General features: G+C 31.3%; 1 protein-coding gene across 9 annotated transcripts in view; it reads right to left on the reverse strand.

The window, feature by feature from the left end:
• Positions 1-20,298, reverse strand: part of Ih (hyperpolarization activated cyclic nucleotide gated potassium channel Ih) — a 151,612-nt gene that overhangs the window by 30,303 nt on the left and 101,011 nt on the right. For 7 of the 9 annotated variants that reach the window (XM_068763993.1, XM_068763992.1, XM_068763995.1 and 4 more), the window contains one exon: positions 3,302-3,578. In XM_068763993.1, coding sequence (XP_068620094.1) covers positions 3,302-3,578 — 277 coding nt within the window. Of the gene's footprint in view, positions 1-3,301; positions 3,579-6,362; positions 6,593-10,431; positions 10,762-20,298 lie in introns of those variants that run through there. The other 2 variants (XM_068763998.1, XM_068763996.1) reach the window with 2 other exon arrangements.

Raw genomic sequence — 20,298 nt, forward strand, 5'->3', positions numbered from 1 at the left:
AGATGTAGTAATTGTTCCAATGAAAACTCTTACCGGCTTTGGCCTGGTTCCTAGTTTAGTTATCGACGGATGTAACTAGGCAGGTAGCGACAATTCACAAGTACCGTATCCTAATGATCCGGTAGTTGCAATGAACCGGAATAGGACCTTGGCATTGGATATGATTTGCTCACCGGTTAGTCTAACTGGTTATATCTTAATCAAACAGACGTATTTCCTGATTTAAACTCTATTATGTTTGTTAGATTATTAAATAATAGCTTAGTTGTTAATATAATATGTGTTTGCGACGTAAAATGAATTTTAGAATACTGTTAAATTAAAAAAAATAAGTTTTTTTTCAATTTTAAATAGTTTGTGGGAGTGAACAGGATATGGAGGTAACTAATTATCAAGATTTTATAATTATTATAAAAGAGATAATGATAAAGATCTGTGTCTGTATGTTTCTGGAACGTTTAATAATGTTTTTATTAGTAAAGTAAAACACAACATGAAAAGCTATCATTTCAAAACGTCAATAATTTGTCCATTCCAGGGGCGAACAGTTTATTATAGCGACAACTGTACGCGTTCACGTTTCGAGTAAGAACGACGTATGCATTGTGTTGTCGTTAGGCTGTGCGTTGTCCGCTATTGTTCGTCCAATAGCCACAATGGCTTTTGATGAACATGTTACGATGTTGATTTTATTAATGGAGCACTGGCATGCTATTTCTGGAATTTTTTTTATTGTTCAATACCAGAAACGCAACGAGTGTTATAGATAATCGTTTTATGAAGCCGCAATGACAATGTTAAATTACTTTTTTGTTCCCGATTTCTTAGATTTTAATTTATAAATCTTTGCTTATTTAGTTCCATTCATATAATTAGTTTTCAAGAGAATAATTATGAACCAAAACAATTACGGCCGAGATAAAAACTTAGGTCATAAAATAAAAAATAGAGAAAAAGCATGTTTTAGAAAATTCTGTAAAAAAAACATGTTAGAAATTTTTTATTGAAACTTGGACTTGGAATTACTATATATCGATGAAAAAGATATACCAGAGCAGCTTTCTTTTTTTAATTCCATTGGAAAAGGAAACGTATGGTCAATGTAAATTGATCTGAATCTGTATCTAATCGCAGCGGTGAGCAATCCAAGCGGAAGCTGTCACCTCGCTGACTTTACCGATAAACGATAGTTCGCACCGCACTCGGAAATTATGCTAACAACTACCGATTACTCGCGGCTACATTAATACTAAGTACGATGCTATACTCCGAGCGAATTTAAAACCTTATGCTAATATAAATAAGGTAATGTTTACTACAAAAACTAAAAATATATGTAATAATATTGTTGCTGTAAAATTTGAATATTTATATTTCGTGATCCCATCTAATTCAGCTACACTTCTCAAACTAGTCTACAACTATAGTATTTTGTATGTAAAGATGTGAGTCCATTGATATTAATATAATCAAATCCATTATTATTTATGACTTAAACCTGTAATATCATAACTGTACCAACCTACTTTTAATGAACATTAAATAACAATACATTTTTGAAGTACTGTCACGAAAGGCTACGGTCCTTTCTAAGAACGACATGAAATGGCTCTAAACAGACAAATCCGACCGAACTTAACGTTGTTATATAGAGTGCAATAAATTTTGTATTTTGTAAGTTAATAAAAATGTCCGACCGAACATTTTAGCATGGACTTTTAGTCACTTTTTCCCCTAAAATTTTTGTCGGAACACGCCTGTACACTGCCTGTACACAATACCCTGCCCCTGAAACTCTGCAATTCATAGTCTAATTAACATAATTGAACATTTATAAACTTGCGGAAGATGAATATTTTGTGGTTAATCCAGTAATAAGAGTAGTAGTCATGGAACTTAACAATGAAATAGGTAACCGATGACATCTAAAAGGTGATTCTGACATCGATAAGAGAACCAGCACGTCCACGGTGTGGAGTCACAGGTTTTAACTGTAATTGTAAATCAAAGATAGATCGATGCTCTGCGTTTATTCGATAAATAAATTAATTCATGAAAAAGCTATCAAAATCTAAAAAGTGAAGTGGTAGCGAGTAATCATAAAAAGTCGTTTAAAAGGTAAAAAATACTTGTAAGAGTTTTACATATTTATTGTTCAAGTAAAATATTTTTATCTGTCCTAGCCTAGTTATAAATTCAATTATTTAATTTCAAGAACACGCAAATAAGATGTGAATGAATAATTCACCGGGAGCCCGTTGCTGGATATAATGGGGTAGTTTCAGTGAATATTTAATAGGCTTCCGAGGCTTATACAAAATTTTAATGCACAGCTAATTACCATTCGCAGCACAAATTGAGCTCATAAATTTGTCTTTGTGAATCTATTCAGTTCTTTATAAGGTCCGAAGATTTGTTATAGAATTTGAGGTTTATTACATAAAGCCAAGAATATCATTCATTTATTTTTTATTATTTTAAAAAAATGTATATAATAATTATCAAACTTTATTAACTATGGAAGTCTATTTTATTTAGTTCTAAACTATGTTAATTGTTTAGTCTTGGATGAAATGGACGAGGTATCTGATCTTAGATAATAAAAATTATAAAACTGTTATAAAAACGAAATTATTTGTTAAAATAGCTATTTTTTTCTTTAGTTACACATTCTTTATTTGTAGTGTAACAGTTTTCGGCTGGCAGATACCAAATATGTGAGGCACAGTTACCAGGCAAAAAGTTACAACCGTTAAACATTACCTAAATGTAAGCAGTTTGAATATATATGATAAACTAACTCTAGTAAATAGATTGCTATTTAAAGTAAGTGCACTTGTATAATCAAATATGAGAAACATTTAAGACCAACTACAATAACAAAGATATATAGATATAAAGAGTGCAATTATTTAGTTGTCCGCAATTCACATTGAAGATGTTTGAAGCAAAACTCCAGACGTTTTCGTAACAGAGCAGGATAAGCAACATAGTTGCAAAAGCTGTTTTATTGCAAACGTGATAGCCGTAGATTTCATTTTAACTGCTTCCAGCATTACCACATCCAATATGTTGTAGAATAAATATTTTATGTTTGCAACATTACAACAAGACAATGTCTCTACATTGTATGCAAGTTTTTATTATGTTAGTGAATCTAAATTTGAAACAATTGTTTAGTAAATCGATAAAATCATGATAATACAATAGCGTATTGCGTACAAATTTTTGCTAAAATATTTAGTCGGTACTAAACATTACTCTTGTATCACAAGGGAATTTTAAATAAGATAGCACCAACCTGAAGCTACTGCAAGGATGGATGACCCAGTGACCGGCCGCTTTCTGCCTGATGCGCTCTTTCATCAGCGCCTTTTTCGAACCGAAGAGTTTCATAGCGAGTTTGTTGTCGGTTGGCTGGAAGAGTGCTTGAAGCTGGTTGCGCAGGAATCCCTGCTTGGCGTCGGGGACAGGAGGTGCTGGCTCCACCGGCGTCCCGTACAGTGACACATCGTCCAAACCACCGAAGTGGACCTTGCCAGTGCCGCTGCCCTGCTTTAGCGACATATCGGCGTCGCCTGTGGACAAAGCGGTAAATGAATTAAAAAAATTGATATGTCAAAGTAATTGTCAACCTTTCACAAGTCTGTATGATAATTTTTCATAACATTGCATAACAGATGTTACCTTGATGTTATTTGTATCAATATTAAGGTAAATATATTTTTAAACTATTACTAAGTTAATGATGACCTTTTCATTATATCATAGTTACAGCTCATAGAACTGATAATAAGCGATAATTATTGTAAGATGATGTTTTCTAAAATATGAAAGAGACTCCAGATGGGTTTTACCAATGAATATATAGAAGACAGTGTAGAGGTAATAAGCTAAAATAAGGTAAAATAGCTTTTGACATCGTTAGATAGCGGTGCCGTTTCATGTATAACGATTTATCATTAGAAAAAATCGAAATTATTATCAAAAAACGAAATTAATTATGCAGGGTGATTGCTTATAGCAGTAAAAGGTTGAATATATATCTCATTTGCTGTCAATCAACGTGTGGTAAACTCTATACAAAAATCATTGGTCCCAGAAATAATAAATAACGTATAGATGGTATAGTAAGAAAAAGCGTTCACAAAATTACAATTACTACTTATTATAAATTAATTATTGTTTACTATCTGTCCTTTGACTTTGTACTGCCCGATGTTATTGGCATGTTGCATACCAAATAAATGAATGTAACATATTTTCAAGTGATCATTTCATACAGAGTGAATGGAAATAGATGTTAAAACTTTAAAGTTTTTTTTCTGACAAATGAGCTATACATTCACCCTTTTAAAACTTTTACATCTATAGGCAACCACCTTGTATAAAAACTTTTTGGACTATTGCAATAATTACAATATTAATGTCAATTAAAGATTGAAAAATGTTATTACAACTTTAAATGTGACAAACACGAAATAGTAATCTTAATTTTTTTTAATATTGAGCAAGGTTTTTTTCATTTATGATATTAATGTTTGCTACGCGCTAAAGCTTTCACAATATAATAATGTAACAAAAAAGTTATAAAATTGGAAAGAGACGAAAGTTGAATAAAGCAAAAGATTATATTGACGAACTATGATTACGAAGAAAGAATGAAAAGTCACTATGATAGAGGTAGCCCATATGATATTTTTTTAAGAAAATAAATATTCATATTACAATTTAAGTACGTATAAGTATAGATAATGATATTATTTTCAATAATTGAAATGTGATGAAAATTAATGTGATGATCATATTTACTTTTATATATAGCTAATGTTTTAGTAATAAAGAAAAATGATAAGTAAGGAAATTTGAGATACGCAATAACAAAATTTTTTGAATTTATGTGTCAGCTGTGAACGACGTGAGTAACGATTTAAGGAAGTAAATAAATAAAAGAAAAAGTGCAAGGTCGGCACTCTGAACCGCGAGTTGTTGCCGTCAGACACAATGTCGCCAGATACGAGAAAACTTGAATAAGTATTATAATGACGGTGATAAATTTTAATTACCTAAATGATATTGTACATGCATTTTGCTTAAATACGTAAAATAAACACAAAATGTACTATTCGTACGATCTGTATGAATCTTTAAGTCTTTTCGTATGCCAAGAAGCTGAAAACGTGTATAATTAATTATTTAAAATTTAAAAATGATATTCTGCAACCCTGCGTCATTGCTATGGGTACACCTATATCATTGTGTGTCACAAGGAGCCGTATATACGAGCATCTCGTGTATGCCCATTACAGCTGATAAAACAGACGATTAAACAATGAGCCAATGGCACTTCATTGATTCAAGTGGCGTCAAATCGTGTAACTCAAGACCGCGAATCAACCCACTCCATGCTTAATCATTTCAAAGATCACGTACATTAAATTTAAAATATAAAATCAAACTAAAATCTATGTTAAAGTAATTAAATTTTAAAATATAACTACGGTTAGAGTACAATTTGACATGAATTTTAATAGTCATCACCAGTTTCTGACAGCTATATTTATATAGCTAGAATGTTACGAAACTTCTGTTAATATAAAATCTGTCTGCTCAGTAGCACTGTGCGTTACTGCAATAAAAATGTCCTACATCATGACTTTAATTGTATAATCTTATATCATACATAAATCATTTTACTTACCAATTTATCAAAGTAGTATAATACTTAACGTTTTACAAAGATAGGAAGTAATTCTGGACACAGTGATTAGGCAGCAGAACATCTCAATTATTCGTCACATTACGTACGTTTATACCTTAGTACACTAAGCAATTTTGTGAAATCATTTACTGAGCGGGGTTTCGCTGTATTTTTTATAACCCTGAACTCTAAACGATGATGTCACTGAGTCTATTATTTAAATTATAAAGAGAAAATTTACAGATGCCGTAGTTCATTTTTTCTTACGATCAAAGAAACAACTAATGTATTTAAAATGAGTTTGCGCTGCATATTTATTTATCGATTTTTAAGCATTTCAGATTGACATAGTTTTGTGATTTCATGCAGTTTTATATTTCTCCCATTAGCCATCAAACTATTTAAACATGTCTACTATAGCTGGCTTGTAATCCATTTCACATTATTTTATTATATTTTATAATTTCTATTTAAGTAATATCATTACTGCTCCAAATATAAATAAATATGTATTCTACATCATCGATAAAAAAACAATATACTTAAGAACATAAATATAAGATACTAAAGCAAAAGAATGAGAAAAAAACACTGTTCATCATGCATTTTAATAATTTATATAAAATTTGCTTTTCGTAGAAATTCAGCGATTTTTACTTACCCTTTGGCATATTGAAGATCAAGAGCTAATAGATTTTTCACAAAGTCGTTATCGGTCGCCAGTTATCGACATTCAGGAGTCTCGAAAGACCACATACAGTTTCGATTCGCACACATCACTTGACATAAAGATATAGGGAGTACACCAGAGAAAAATTCAATAATTAAGTTATAGATACTGTCCACTTTTAATTTTTTATATCAGTGTTTTGTTTTTACTAGTTCACGTAGCTGGAAAGATATGCTAATTTACATACAAAAATTTAAGGGTAGCTTTTAATAATGTCTAAATCTATTTATTATGTCTGTTTAACAGCGACGTAGTTTTATGAACATAAGTCATACACATATTCTGCTTGTAGTAATAAGATTAATAATCACGAGCTTTACTAGATTGCAGTGCGTTATTACCAGATCTAAAACTGGGTAATAATTACGGAAACGTCATTTATAATTGAAGCGTTTTGTTTCTGTATATACGCTTTAAATGGAGTAAATGGTTGTTTATGTTTTCAAGTGTACACGTGTCTCGTGAATTGTTTTAGTTTAAGAAATTTATGGACGTTTTTAAATTATTATCAATTTAATAATAAATATAAGATACAAATTATATGTATTTCATAAAATAATTGACATGTACTGATAAATTTTAGTTAAATTTTGGAGCGGATTGTCTTGCAAGAATCTCTTTGTCTTTATGCAGTTAAAACTTGTATTCTCAGAAGTAAAATAAAAAATAATCTATTGCTATAGAGTGTAGTCCGGTACGTATTTGAGATAATAAAGTTTACCCCTCGTAGTTGAGTTAAGGTGCAATTTGACAAGAGTCGTAAGTGCAAATTGTATCTGAGAATAGAACTGAAGACGTCCCCGGCAATTACCGGCCAATTGAGACAAAAGGATAATGTTTGGCCGCCGTGTCAAGGTCGACAAGCTTTATTTGTTCAATTGAAAATAAAATAATTAAAATTATAGATTTATTTGACGAATATCTTTAATACATTATGTTAACTTAATACGATTGATAAAATACTTTTTTTCTACCTAACTTATATAATTAATTTATAATATAAGTTAAATTAATACTGTCCACAGGTATTTCAGAATTTTACATAGTTTAGCTTGTTAGGAATATTAATGGAAGTGTTAATACTTAAAAAAAAACATAACATTGCAATTGCTACACAAAATTTTATTTCCATTATTAATAAAACAATAAAGATATTTCACGTTGGAGTTTATTGTGTTGCTATTAAAAAAATCCATGTCATAGTTTTCGCCGGGTTTATTTAAAAATATGTCCGTTCTTGATAGGAGATATCGACAGAAATTGTTTGTACGTGATCTATGCGATAAAATATACGGACACGTTCATAGCCTATTGTAAGCAATGATGATAGGAAGTTGAGGTAGAACTCACGTCGAGACAAGAGGCTAAGGCACGATAAGTTCTAGCGTCTTGGAATGAGAGAGTAAATTGTCTGCCCTGAGGCGAGGTAGCGTGGACTGCAGGCGTTAGTTGATCAGCGAACAGTTAGAAAGAATATAACACGTTGCGCACAAGCAAAATCTCTCGCTAAACAGCTTCGTATTTCTAATAATTCCACACCATCTTTACTTTTATAATAAATTAAGTGCCAAAATATACATTCTGATCCTTCGACTCCGTATGTCGCATAATCGTAGCTTTGGGAAGTAGCGACCTTTATGTAGTTGTGAGCTCATTGCTTTAACATGAAAATACAAATAATTTTGAGTCTTGTTCAAGTTCAATGCTGATAATTATTAGTTGGTTATACTACGCGTTAAGAAAAAATGTAGCGTATGAAATTATTAATCGCGACAATATACTGTATAAAAAATTACATATTATTTTAAACTGAGGAAACTGTAAAAAAGTCAAGATGAATGACTTCCGACTTAAGAATTCGAAGGGTCGATAAGGAAAAAATGAACGTATTTTTTACAAATCACAACGTACCGCAACATAATATCTATTTAAAAATCGTCCGAGCGTGGAAAAGGTTACACAAGTGGCAGGATTCTAAATTAAAAAATATACATGCTATATAAATATTATTCCAGTAGACATATATACCTAGCTCGTCAATTTTTAACAAAAAGACGTTCCTTTATTTAAAAACAGTAATTATTAATACTTTATTACATTTTGTTAATAAATTCAAGATAATTTTAAGTAATTTTTGAACTGTTACGATGGTTGCTAGGTTGAAGTATCATCGTAATAATTGAGCCCTAACCTTGAATATACACCCTAAGCTTTTTTTTTAAATATAGATAGAATAAAAAGGTTTAAAAAATACATTACATGAATTTTAGTTTCTTTCTTCTTTAAAGTTTAATCTGTAGTAATTGTTCAATCTAGTATTGCATATCTTTTGTCATAGGTTAAACCCTTAACGTTAAATGTATAATTAAAAAAAAAAAATTTTGTTACTGGATTATAATATTATATAAAATTAGACTGTGTCATACCTAAAAAGCTTCTCTGTGACATCTCTTCGATTGTTTGTTTGACTATTTTGATATCAACGAAAAAAAAACCAAAACATTTTGCCAACGTTTTTTTTTGTCTTTTCATTCTCGATAAAATTAGTGTTAAATCTTTTTATTTTTAGAAATTTCTAACACTAAATTTGACTATATTTAACAGGCAAAATGTAACTTAGCCCCAAGGAAAATGAAATGTTTGACTTAAAGAAGTGTTGGCAACAATGGAGCCGAATCAACAAATTACCAGTTATATTGGTTAAAAGCTAGCCAGTTGTGATATATATGAAAAAATCTGAATACTCTAAAACTGCGTTAAAATGTATATGAATTAAAATATGGTGAAACTTTTTGCTAAATGTGTAGTACAGGAAGTTAGCTATTATGTACCAGCGATTTTAATCACGTGGTCTTTGATATTGTAAGGCTAGCAATATTTCCTATGTAGTTTCTTGTTATTTATCACATAGTCCAACAAATATATATAATGTATTTTCACTGTGAACAAAAAAGGTTCAAATGATTTCATACTATATACACGTAATAAATAAATTCTTGCATACTGACGCGAAAATAAAGTTTGTTTTGATATTATATATAATATTATCGATACGTTCAATAACTTCGCATTTAAATAATCGCGTACACGTTTAAATTATAAACATTTTTTGCCTTGAAATGATGAGAGTACCAAAATAAGCTTAATGTTTATAAAATATTGGATATTTAAAGTAATCATGCGTTTTAGTTAGCAATTAAATTTATATATCGTTACAAGATAACATGTATTCATTTTTTCCATTTTTGATGTATGATACAGTCATTTATTTCTTTCACAGCATCAATTACTATTATTAGGTAAATAAGAGTCGTTTCATCTCTTTAGCCGAGTTTTGGTACAAATTTTCAATAAATTAGGTCTTAGTAATGACATATCATTAAAAGACCATACGTCACAACTGAAGGTCGTGACCAGTCTCGTATAAAAATATAAAAGTTATGATTATAATAAACACTCTTTTAATAAGTAGAACAAAATATCTCAGAATATATAAATATGCAAACATATACTGTCTATAAACAAGGAAGGCAATTTAGTTTACAAGGTACTCGTACATAATAAGTATTTGAGAGTATACGTAATGGTATTACTTAGAAACGTTTCTAGAAAGTTGCATTGAGGTCTGTGGTGATTGTATATTGATGAGAGGCATTCGTTTGAGTAATATGAGTCACAAAACTTGCGACAGCGTATTTCAGTCAATAAAAAAATCTAAGATAACATAACTACATAAAATTTTGGAAATATGTAACTGTAAAGAATTATTTTTAACTTGATTAAATATCAAGAATGTGATGAACAAAAACCTGGGAAATTGAAAGATTTGAGGCAGAACGGCTTCTGACGAATGACAATTGGGTTTGAATTCAAGCGCAGTTATTTTCCGTAAACCGATTAGAAGCGTACAAAACGACCGTAAAACGAACACCGGACAATGTACATGTGCGTTTGTTTATACCATAACCCGCAAATAGTATTGAACGCAAGTCGTACTTACTTTCGCGTCCGGCTAGTCCACATGTGTACTTCCTCAGCTTGTGGAAAAGGTAATTCGTAAATCCCGCACAGCACATTGTGTGGGCCAGTACTATGGTGAGTTTAAACGTCAACTGAAGTCGTGGACAAACGTCATTTTTTTGTTTTGTAGGTGCGCGGGCGGCGAACGGGCACAGGCCGTGCGCGTCCGACCAACGCGCATAGCACAATGCGACTGGGTTTATTCAACAGGCCGACATGCTACAGCGGCCCCGAAAATTATGCACTGAGCTTATTCAAAAGCGAACACTCGATGAACGGCTGACCCGCTCCGCACTCCACCAAGCACTGATAGTTTTTTCCTCGCGGCGGGCAATTAATGTCAATGACTGACGAAACTAAAGCAGATCGATTATAAGTTGGTCGATCAATAATAATAGACCGTGTTGTTTAGAGTCACAGGAACCACAATAGTGTTTTGAATCGTTGGCACGCTGTTGATACTTAAGCGAACATATACAGCAGCTTATTTGTGGACGTGCTTGTGTCACACGTCAAAACGTGTGGATTGCTTGCGAGATTCAAAACCAATGATGCATTTATTAACATCTTACATTACAAAAAACTAGTATATTATTTTTATAAATATACGAGAAGTAGTAATGCATGTATGTAAATAAATTTCACTGGACCTCTTATATAAAAAAAATAAATCTTATTTCATTATGTGTATAAAGAGACGAGATATAGAGCTATACATTTTTGGTCGGCATTTTTAAAGCAATAACGCTATATGGGGTGTATTTAAAATTTGGCGTAAAATGTCAATATGAAATTAAGTTTAAAAATAGAATTATCATTTGTGACACATGTTATCTATTGTACTCAATGAGTTGGCAAAACGGACACAGGATTACGCCGTTACTTTCGGCTGGTCCACAGTGAGGAGTCATAAAAATTATTGTCGTGTGATTATTTGCAGGTAAACTGAGATAAAGGTAACAACATAAGTACAAAAGAAACTGTCACTTTAATTATGTAATAAAAAGCAAAAATATAGTTTGCTGTGAATATGATTACACAAAGTAAGCTTCCATTTTGTTAATTTTTTGTAGGATTAGGGAATAAGCATTATTAAAATGAACATGAAACACGCATATAAATTAAAACATATAGACTTGAAAGAACAACATTAAATCAACTCAAAAGAATAAAAGCTGTGAAATTTACAAAAGCAGATATCACACCCCAAGTTACTTGTGAATAGTGAATGTAACAAACAGTAAGAACTTAGAAAGGATACTCACGGCCTTCATCATTTTTTTTTTACAAACGGTGAATTTTAATAATGTTAACTCAGCTTATGTTAGTTTAATTAAAAAAAAAATAATTTTGCTACGATTAATTCCTGTTTAATAAATACTCCAAACAGATTAGGTAATAGATAAACTCGCTCAAAGTTTAAAGGATGCCACAGAAATATTTCATTCGATTCAAGACATCGTGCAAATATAATCAGAGACGAAAGGCCTTCGCCCTTGTACATTATATTCAGCTCGACTACAGACTTTTTAACATTTACAATATTTATTCTGTAATAGATTAATAACGTATTCTAGTTTTTTATGTTCTACTTATTTTCAATATTAGCAATAACGATAAAAGATTAATCATTTTCTTATGGATAATATTTGACCGCAGTAGCTAAATGATAGTCGATTCTACTTTTTATTTTAGTGAAATTATTTTTAACATCTCACATAGGCTTTTCCTGTTAATACAGACAGTCTACTTTCACTTTACATTTTGAGCTCTTTTTTTCCAAGGTACGATTCCAGTTTTGAATGATTGTTGTCATTTCAGTCTATAAATTTCCACTGCAAGGCATAAGTTTCCCCCAAGGATATCTATGGGGAAATATCTATACCAAAATCGTCGCGATTAATTAGCGGATTGGCGATCGGGGGGTGTTATTACGATATGCAAAAGACACTGCTACCCGTCCTCTGAAAACTTGAATATGAGCAATGGCAATCTTATAAATTAATGCACAGTGTAAATTATTTAAAATTTTGTCCCAAAAATCGAAGCCGCGTCCTATGATTTCAATTTTCCGTCCTCAACCAGTACCACTGCTCAATGGATGAATTTTTATGATCATTAATAAAAAAAATTGTGAAATAAAAAGATACTTCTATGTTTACTTAATAAAGCTATAAAGGTAATGTGAAAAAAAATTGTCAACTACTTTTATGTTATTGCCTTTTTCACAAAATAGTTAAACTGCTTTAAATGACATTTGTATATACGGTATTCGCAGCGAAAACAACCGGCGGAACAAATCCAGCCGTTTAGCCGGTGTATAACAAACCGCGATCGTATTTCACGCAGTTGAGTGTGAAAATAATTCAATTGCGGTCAACAAATTTTGGGCGGACGTTGCGCTCAGGAGGCAGTGTGCCGGCCGAACAATTTATAATTTTTTACAAAATAATCTGACTGTTTTCTTCGTCTTTTAAGTTCTTCTTTAATGCTACATAAAATAGGTTTACTAAATCATAAAGTGAATTTCGCAGGATTACACTAGTATACTATTAAGATAAGCAATACAATTTCCGCGAGATTCGGATGTGAAGATACACGTTTTTTTTTTTAAATCACCGTTCTCCGATTAAAGTAGTAAGATCTTCTAATACCGTAAACGTTTTAACGCTAAAATTTTTAAATTGTAACGAAAGAAGACATCAACTTTTTATTTGTGCATGTTTTGTACTGTGTGACGTTTTGATCATCGTTTTCTTTTTCTGTTTATAATATTTGGATACGTAAATAGAAAATTTTAAAGAAGCGTGAACCGGGAAAAACATTTTCCAATACTTTCTTCATAACAGAAGTAAAAAAGGTAAGTTAAAAAACCAGGTAATTGTCCTTATTTCAATGTAACAGTTAGGCCACTTTAGGTATGATAAACAAGGGTAGCATTAGCGGGTGACAGCAATCTCAATTTTTTTAAAACAAACTATGTTAACTATTGTTGTCATTCGTCTCATAGTGCCTCTTCAATTAGCGCGGGTTGCAGGTCAGTCTCGTATATTTTTCTCTTGCTCGTTAGGCGAAATAGCTCTGTAGCAATTGCTGTGCTATTTAATACGTAAACATTACGGAGTTACGTAATCTGCCTACCATTAAAATTATTTATGAAGTTCTCTAGAGTTATTACATGTAAGTTTTAGGTAGGAGGAAGCTAAGGTTAAAGGTTTTTTGTTATTGCATTAAAGTAGCTGTTATTGCCATAGCATAGGGTTTATAGTCGTAAGATAAGAACGTAAACGATAACTGACCTGATGATGACATTGTAAATCATTACCTGTCTTTTTTTTAAAAATCTCTAAATTCAGGTTGTTGCTCTGTCTTGCTAAAGAAGAAATGTCAATTAGTTTTAGCTGTAATAAATTACGTCTATTACATGCAATCATTTAACGCTTTATTTACTTCATTATCGCTATATCATGTAACTGCTCACGGCGACTAATTTTTTTCATGTTTTGAGAATTTTTTTTCTAGATCACTGTCAGAGCACTTGGATTGTATTTATATACTTGCTTTTTTTTCAAAATTGCTGGTTATTGATTTCATGTTCAACTTGCTTGTTTTTCAGCAAATACATTAAAATACGTTAAATTTGAATTTGTGCATATTCTCCGTGGAAAATAAAATGTGCTATATCCAAAAGTGTGGTGATGGTTGTTAAAATGCTGCAGACGGGTTGGAGCCTACCGATTTCAATGGAAATTTACAAGACATGGCTGCGTAAAGCAATGGACAACTACGGCTCAAACGTCGATGACAAAGATGAAATGTGGGATATAGATCGACCCGTTATAAATATAGTAGAGTGTACTTATGAAATGAGCGCAAGACATTGATGAAATTTTAACAGTAAACTTAGCATTAGGTTTCAGGAGTATGCAATTAAAATGTGCATTAAAATTTTCTTGGCTTGTCACCCAAGATAAAGTTTAATGAAACCTACATGGTTGCCCTGAAGCGGGTCCGAGGCGGCTTCGTTAGTGGGTTCTGATTCTCTCACTTTAGAGGTGAGCAAGCGGGCTGCACCGCATTCGCATCGAATGTGGATAGAACTGTCGGTATTATGAATGAGAAGAAGAGCGTTTTCTCTTACAAGACAAGCCGGCATGGGCTCTCGCGGTTGGGGTTGCCTATTGATTTCGAAGTCCCCTATAAAGCAATCATCGAGGTTTTAATCCGTGCAAGTCCTTTATAACCTGCCTGTACTCCGCTAGAACGGTTGTGCTAAAACATTTCTCCAACGTAAAACGAAACCAAAAAACAAATTTATAGTTTGTAATAAAAACAGATTTCTTACAGATTTTTAATAAAATGTCATATTAAATGACTTCAAAAATCAAGTAAATAACATTTTCATTCTAGTTGAGTACATGATGAGAAAAATTGACGGAACCAGGTCGTAGAGTTAGGTTTTAATCTGAGTTGAAGATTAAAATTCTAAATTTAATAAAAGCTTCAATCTTTTCTCTCTTGGAAGTTGTGGTTTTCTTTTGCAAATTTACTCTGAAAATAACGTATGCATAAATAAAATTTGTACTTCAAGATCATCATAATGTTCAACAAACTTTATTCAATTCAATTTTTTTTGACACATGAATTTAAAAACTACAATATTATAGTTGAGCTGACGATGTAACGCATACAAAGGACATTATTGTTAATATACCGCTTCGAAATAAATCGGTAATTACCGGAGAAAATAATGGTGTATATACACTTCCAGAGTATTACTATGAATGAGCTAAGTACCTATAAAAGTAATTAAAATAAATAAGAAAAGGACCAATATTAAGCAACTTTCGCTATGAGCTGTGCTATAAAGAGCATATGCCGCATACGCATTTATCAGCGGGCTGGCGGGCGGTGCGCTTCGTTGCACGACTACCACTGCATGTGCGGAAGTGGCTAAATATTGGTCCTTATCTTACTTAGGATGGAATTCCGCAAGGTAACGCCTGATTCCATTAAATAATTAAAATAAAATCACTCTTTATATATAGCACAGCTCATAGCTTTCTCATAGCATTCATAGCTTATTTATAAATTATTTCTTAAATATTTTTTTTAATTAGGTAATATAAATATCGGTCAACGTCTGTTCAGTGGCGTAGCTAGGGGGTGGCGAGCGGGGCGGCCGCACCAGGCACCACAAGTAGGGGGGGCACCAAAGTTGATTTTTTTTGAATGATGAATAATGAAATGTTAAAAGAAAAATGAAAACCATAGATTAAAGTAAATAACATAAAAAGAATATCGAATATTACTATTTTTGTGCTTAAAAAGTTGTTAAATAATATGAAATACACAGTGTTTAAGCCTTTCATTCGCAAAACACACAAAGTAATTTTTAAAAGGGCCCTAAATGACAAAATAATAAATTATTACATTATTGCAAGATTATTTAATGATAAATAGATTAAATAATCTTGCAATAATGTCAATAGAACATAAACTAGTCGACACTATTGATTTTGAAAATGTGATTAATGACTTTGCAGGCCAAAAAGCGAGGAATGTTCGTTTTTAAATTTTCCCAATAAATTTTATTAAGATCTAATGTTATTTTATATATATTTAATATTATTTTGAACCAAAAAAAAAACATGGGGGGGGGGGGCACCAAGCCCCAATCCGCCCCAGGCCCCAAATACCATAGCTACGCCACTGAGTCTGTTTCAGCTTGTCTTCCGACAACGGTCTCCTGTAAAGCTTTCCAAAAAGTTCGACCAATGGCTGTGCGCATTCATGTTAGACCCACTGCTAATATCATCCTCCTATCTCTTATTCTGTCTGCCTCTACTTCTTTTGTTGCACCCACATACCTCTCTGTTATTATTCTTGTCAGTTTCTCCTTCTGTCTCTAATCCCGATGACATACCAGTACGTAGTAAATGTCATAAACGTCGTTTTTAATAAAATAATATATTTGTTTAAGATTAGAATACAGAAATTAAATAATAATTCATTTCTATTTCAGTTATTTGTAAACGATTTGGGTTTCGTTTATGGCTGGAGAACGTGGGAACTGTAAACCACACATGAACTATAACAAGGTAATAAATAATTAGAAAATTAGAGATCAAACGTTTTTAGTGCTGTACAAGAATCGATAACTTTATTGAAAAACCTTTAAAAAACGTTAAAGTAACATAAAGATCTATTACGTTAACAAGAACAAGATGAATGAATACATAAATACTTTAGTAATATATCATACGACAAAATCTTAGGTTATTCTTTTTGGGAGTGTTACCTGAGGACCTATAACGATACGTAAATCGGCCATATTGGTGCATAGCTCGTATTTGCCAAAACTAACTATTAAGAATGTTTCAAATAAATATAATGCTTGAATGATTTCGGTAATTCTTTCCGGGGAATAAAAAAGGCCCGTACAGAATCAATTATTCCTTAAAAGAATCATAGCTATTAGCTGTCACTTGATAAATAAATCAAAAGCTAATGCAGATCGGTAGTAATTTAATTCAAGGTTTATTCATGTAGTTATAAATAATTTTACAAGCGTTTTGATCACACAAGAGCAAGCGAAACTTGCTTATGTTTAGTTAATATACTGAACGCTGTTTACAATGCGCTACAAGCGAAAGGTCTGGTACGTTTGAACTCTGTTCTAACGTTTATACACAAGGTTGCCATAATGATTTCAAAATCCGGACATGATTCAAATGATATCGACGTAGTATAGGGTAGTATTTAACTTTATAGCCTCGTGAGCAACGGTTTTAATTTATGTATATATAAAAACTATTTACTTATAATGTATTAACCATTAATATTAAAAAAATGTATATTATTTTGAGTGGACTAATAGATATTACTATATATCGTTCTAAATTTTTTATAGGTGGTCATAATTGGCGTATCTTGTTTTCTTTAAGATTATGTTAAGACAAGTATTAGCACATAAAGTGACAACGACCCGTCACAAACAAAAGAAACATGTGAATGACCTTAATCCCAACTTAATTACTTATTATGTTTTCCTTCATAAACTTCTTATTATGCCCCACTTCTCTAATTATTTTTAATACTAACAAAGTGTTATAATACGAAGTTATAATTATTATCCTACGAAATAAAGGTTTAGATAATGGAAACATTAAATTTATCCGCTACTTTATTGAAAGTTACTTATAATATTCAAATTTATTTACTTATTATATACATATATATTTACGAATACAGACAACTTTTTTTAAAATTCTTTTAATGTCGAAGTAAAATAAATAAAAAGGAAAGCAATATAAATCAATTAGCTAATTTCTTTTAAGTACGTACATACGTACTTTTAATGTATTGTTGCGTAAAAAGCTTCGCTGAAGAAACTCGTTAGAGATACTGTTCAATATAAACAAGATACATAAAGAATTACTTTATATATGTTTTATTATGTAATAATATGTGTTATGTTATTAATTACTAGTATGTAAGATACGGGTGAAGTTTAAATAGACGCTCGTTTTGGAGAATAACGTACATCTGTATTAAGCGACAGGATTTACTGTACATAGATACGTGTAATGGCTTACTTCAATTTAAAACTAGCGTCCTAATATCGTTTAATAAACGTAATGAAATGTTATAAAGTAATTTATACATACAAAAATATTAACTAAATGTAAATAAGCGCCATGCAAAGCATATATATAGTAATTAGTTATAGGTGTAAAAGCTATAGAGCGGTGCATGTATAGCTCACTTCATCATTGTCATTTTAGCCGTATGGCATCCACTGCTTAACATAGGCTACCTTCGAAATCTTCTTCTTTTTAGCTGATAGACGCCCATCGATAGTTATAGGCCTTCTTTAAAGATCGCCACGATGATCGGTCCTGCGCCGACCGCAGCCAGCGACCATAACTATGTCGATCCTCCTAGAAGGAGACCTGCTCACCTACCCGCGCCGTGTCGTTATCGTGGTCGTTACTCGAGAATCTTTCGACTCCAACAGTCAATTCAACTTCAACAACAACAATCAAATTCAACAAATTCAACAATCGCTTACATTTTTCGAGCAACGTCAGCGATCCCGTGCACATTAGCTCTCAATTTATGAATGTTACACTCTATATAATATAAATGATTTAAAAAATAATAAATAAAAGAATATATAATAAGGAAAAAGGGTATTATAAGTCAGTTTACTGTATATATTAAAATAAGGAGTGTAAGTACACTGTAATCAAGAGATTACAAAAAAATATCTTATTGGTGCTGATAAGATGAATGATTTAATAAATTAGCGTTTGTATTACTTTCTTGTAAAACGCTTTTTACTGCCTTCCTACGTAAAGCGCTAAATTTTCTACTTGTGGAAGTATTGCCTGTACTCAACAATTAAAGTTTTTACTTTGCGACCTAGTTGAAGAGATTTAAAATCCGATTTTGAAATAAAAACTTAGCGTTATATTTTTATTAACTTTGCGTTAACTGTGCTTATTAAAATTGTACAACTCTCCAACGCTTGAAAAGTTCCGTAAATTTTTTAAACTGGCTGATTAGGCTTAAATTAATAAAAAAATTACATATACACATAGCAATCATATTTGGTAAATGGGAAATCTCAGATACAATATTTTACTTGAACTGAAAAAAGTGTTTAGCTTATATGACGAAAGTTCTGATAGTATAAAAATTCGAATGGAATAGTGCTTTTAGAAGTTGAGGAGATAATTATACAGAATAATAAATGAATTTTAATGAGATTTATTATCTTATCTTCTTATTTCTTTCCAGATCACTTCATGATGCGACTATACTGGGGTTATTCCCACGACACTGGAAGCATTGAAAGGCCACGGTCTCAATGTGCGCAAGGTTGCGCTTCCTTTCCGTCGAGACGTCTAGACAATAAAAGGTTTTCGATGACACCGCATGAAGGAACTACTTCAGTTTAACTTTACTATTTATATCTTTACTGACAGACGTGTTACTTTTTGGTAATATTCGTTACGTGAAGTTTATAAATATATGTCTATATATATATATATATATATATATATATGTATATATGTACATATATGCATATAATATATAATACAAAATATAAAATACAACATCACCATTGTCCTTGTCGCTACTAAACATTAACTGTGTGTTTTATAGACGTTGGAAGCATCTTTAGTGTTGTTTGAATATTTTGTTATATATATATATTTTTAAAATAATTGTTTCCTTTGCTACAACAAAATAAAATAAATCCATATATCATTGTCACACGTAATAAACTAACTGGTTTATTTAAAAAGTAAAATGAAGTTATTATAAACAACTTATTGTTCACACTAGATCATTAATTGCGTAATGATCGTTGATTTATTAGTAACTAAGATCAAAATATAATAAGAAAAGTTTAGTAAATAAGATTTAGTCTTTTTTTGTTTTGGGTTTTGTACCAGGAATCATAAATAAAAACACTTAAAAGCCTGGTCAATTAAGACTATTTTAATTGGTGTACAAAAATTACTTTACGGACATCAGAAGGTATAATTCATTTAAATATTATTTCGTTTTTCTTTTAGAAGTCACCGTGTTTTTTGATTTATTCTTGCCTTCTAAAATATCATACGATGTTAATATAATTAATATATATTATAATATGAAAGTATTTCTGGACAGTATTATAAATTGGATTCTCGCAGCATATCATATGATTACTTTGATAAATTTATTTCAAATCTATTTTGATAGGTCTGAATAAATTTGTATGATATATAATTTTTATAATTTGATTTCTACCGTAGAAACGGTGCTGTACAAACTGCTTAAAGAATAATTG

Source organism: Battus philenor, unplaced genomic scaffold, assembly GCF_028537555.1.
Source record: "Battus philenor isolate CCGP_79_NKW_IND1 unplaced genomic scaffold, ilBatPhil1.0.hap1 SCAF_19, whole genome shotgun sequence".
NCBI lineage: Eukaryota > Metazoa > Arthropoda > Insecta > Lepidoptera > Papilionidae > Battus > Battus philenor.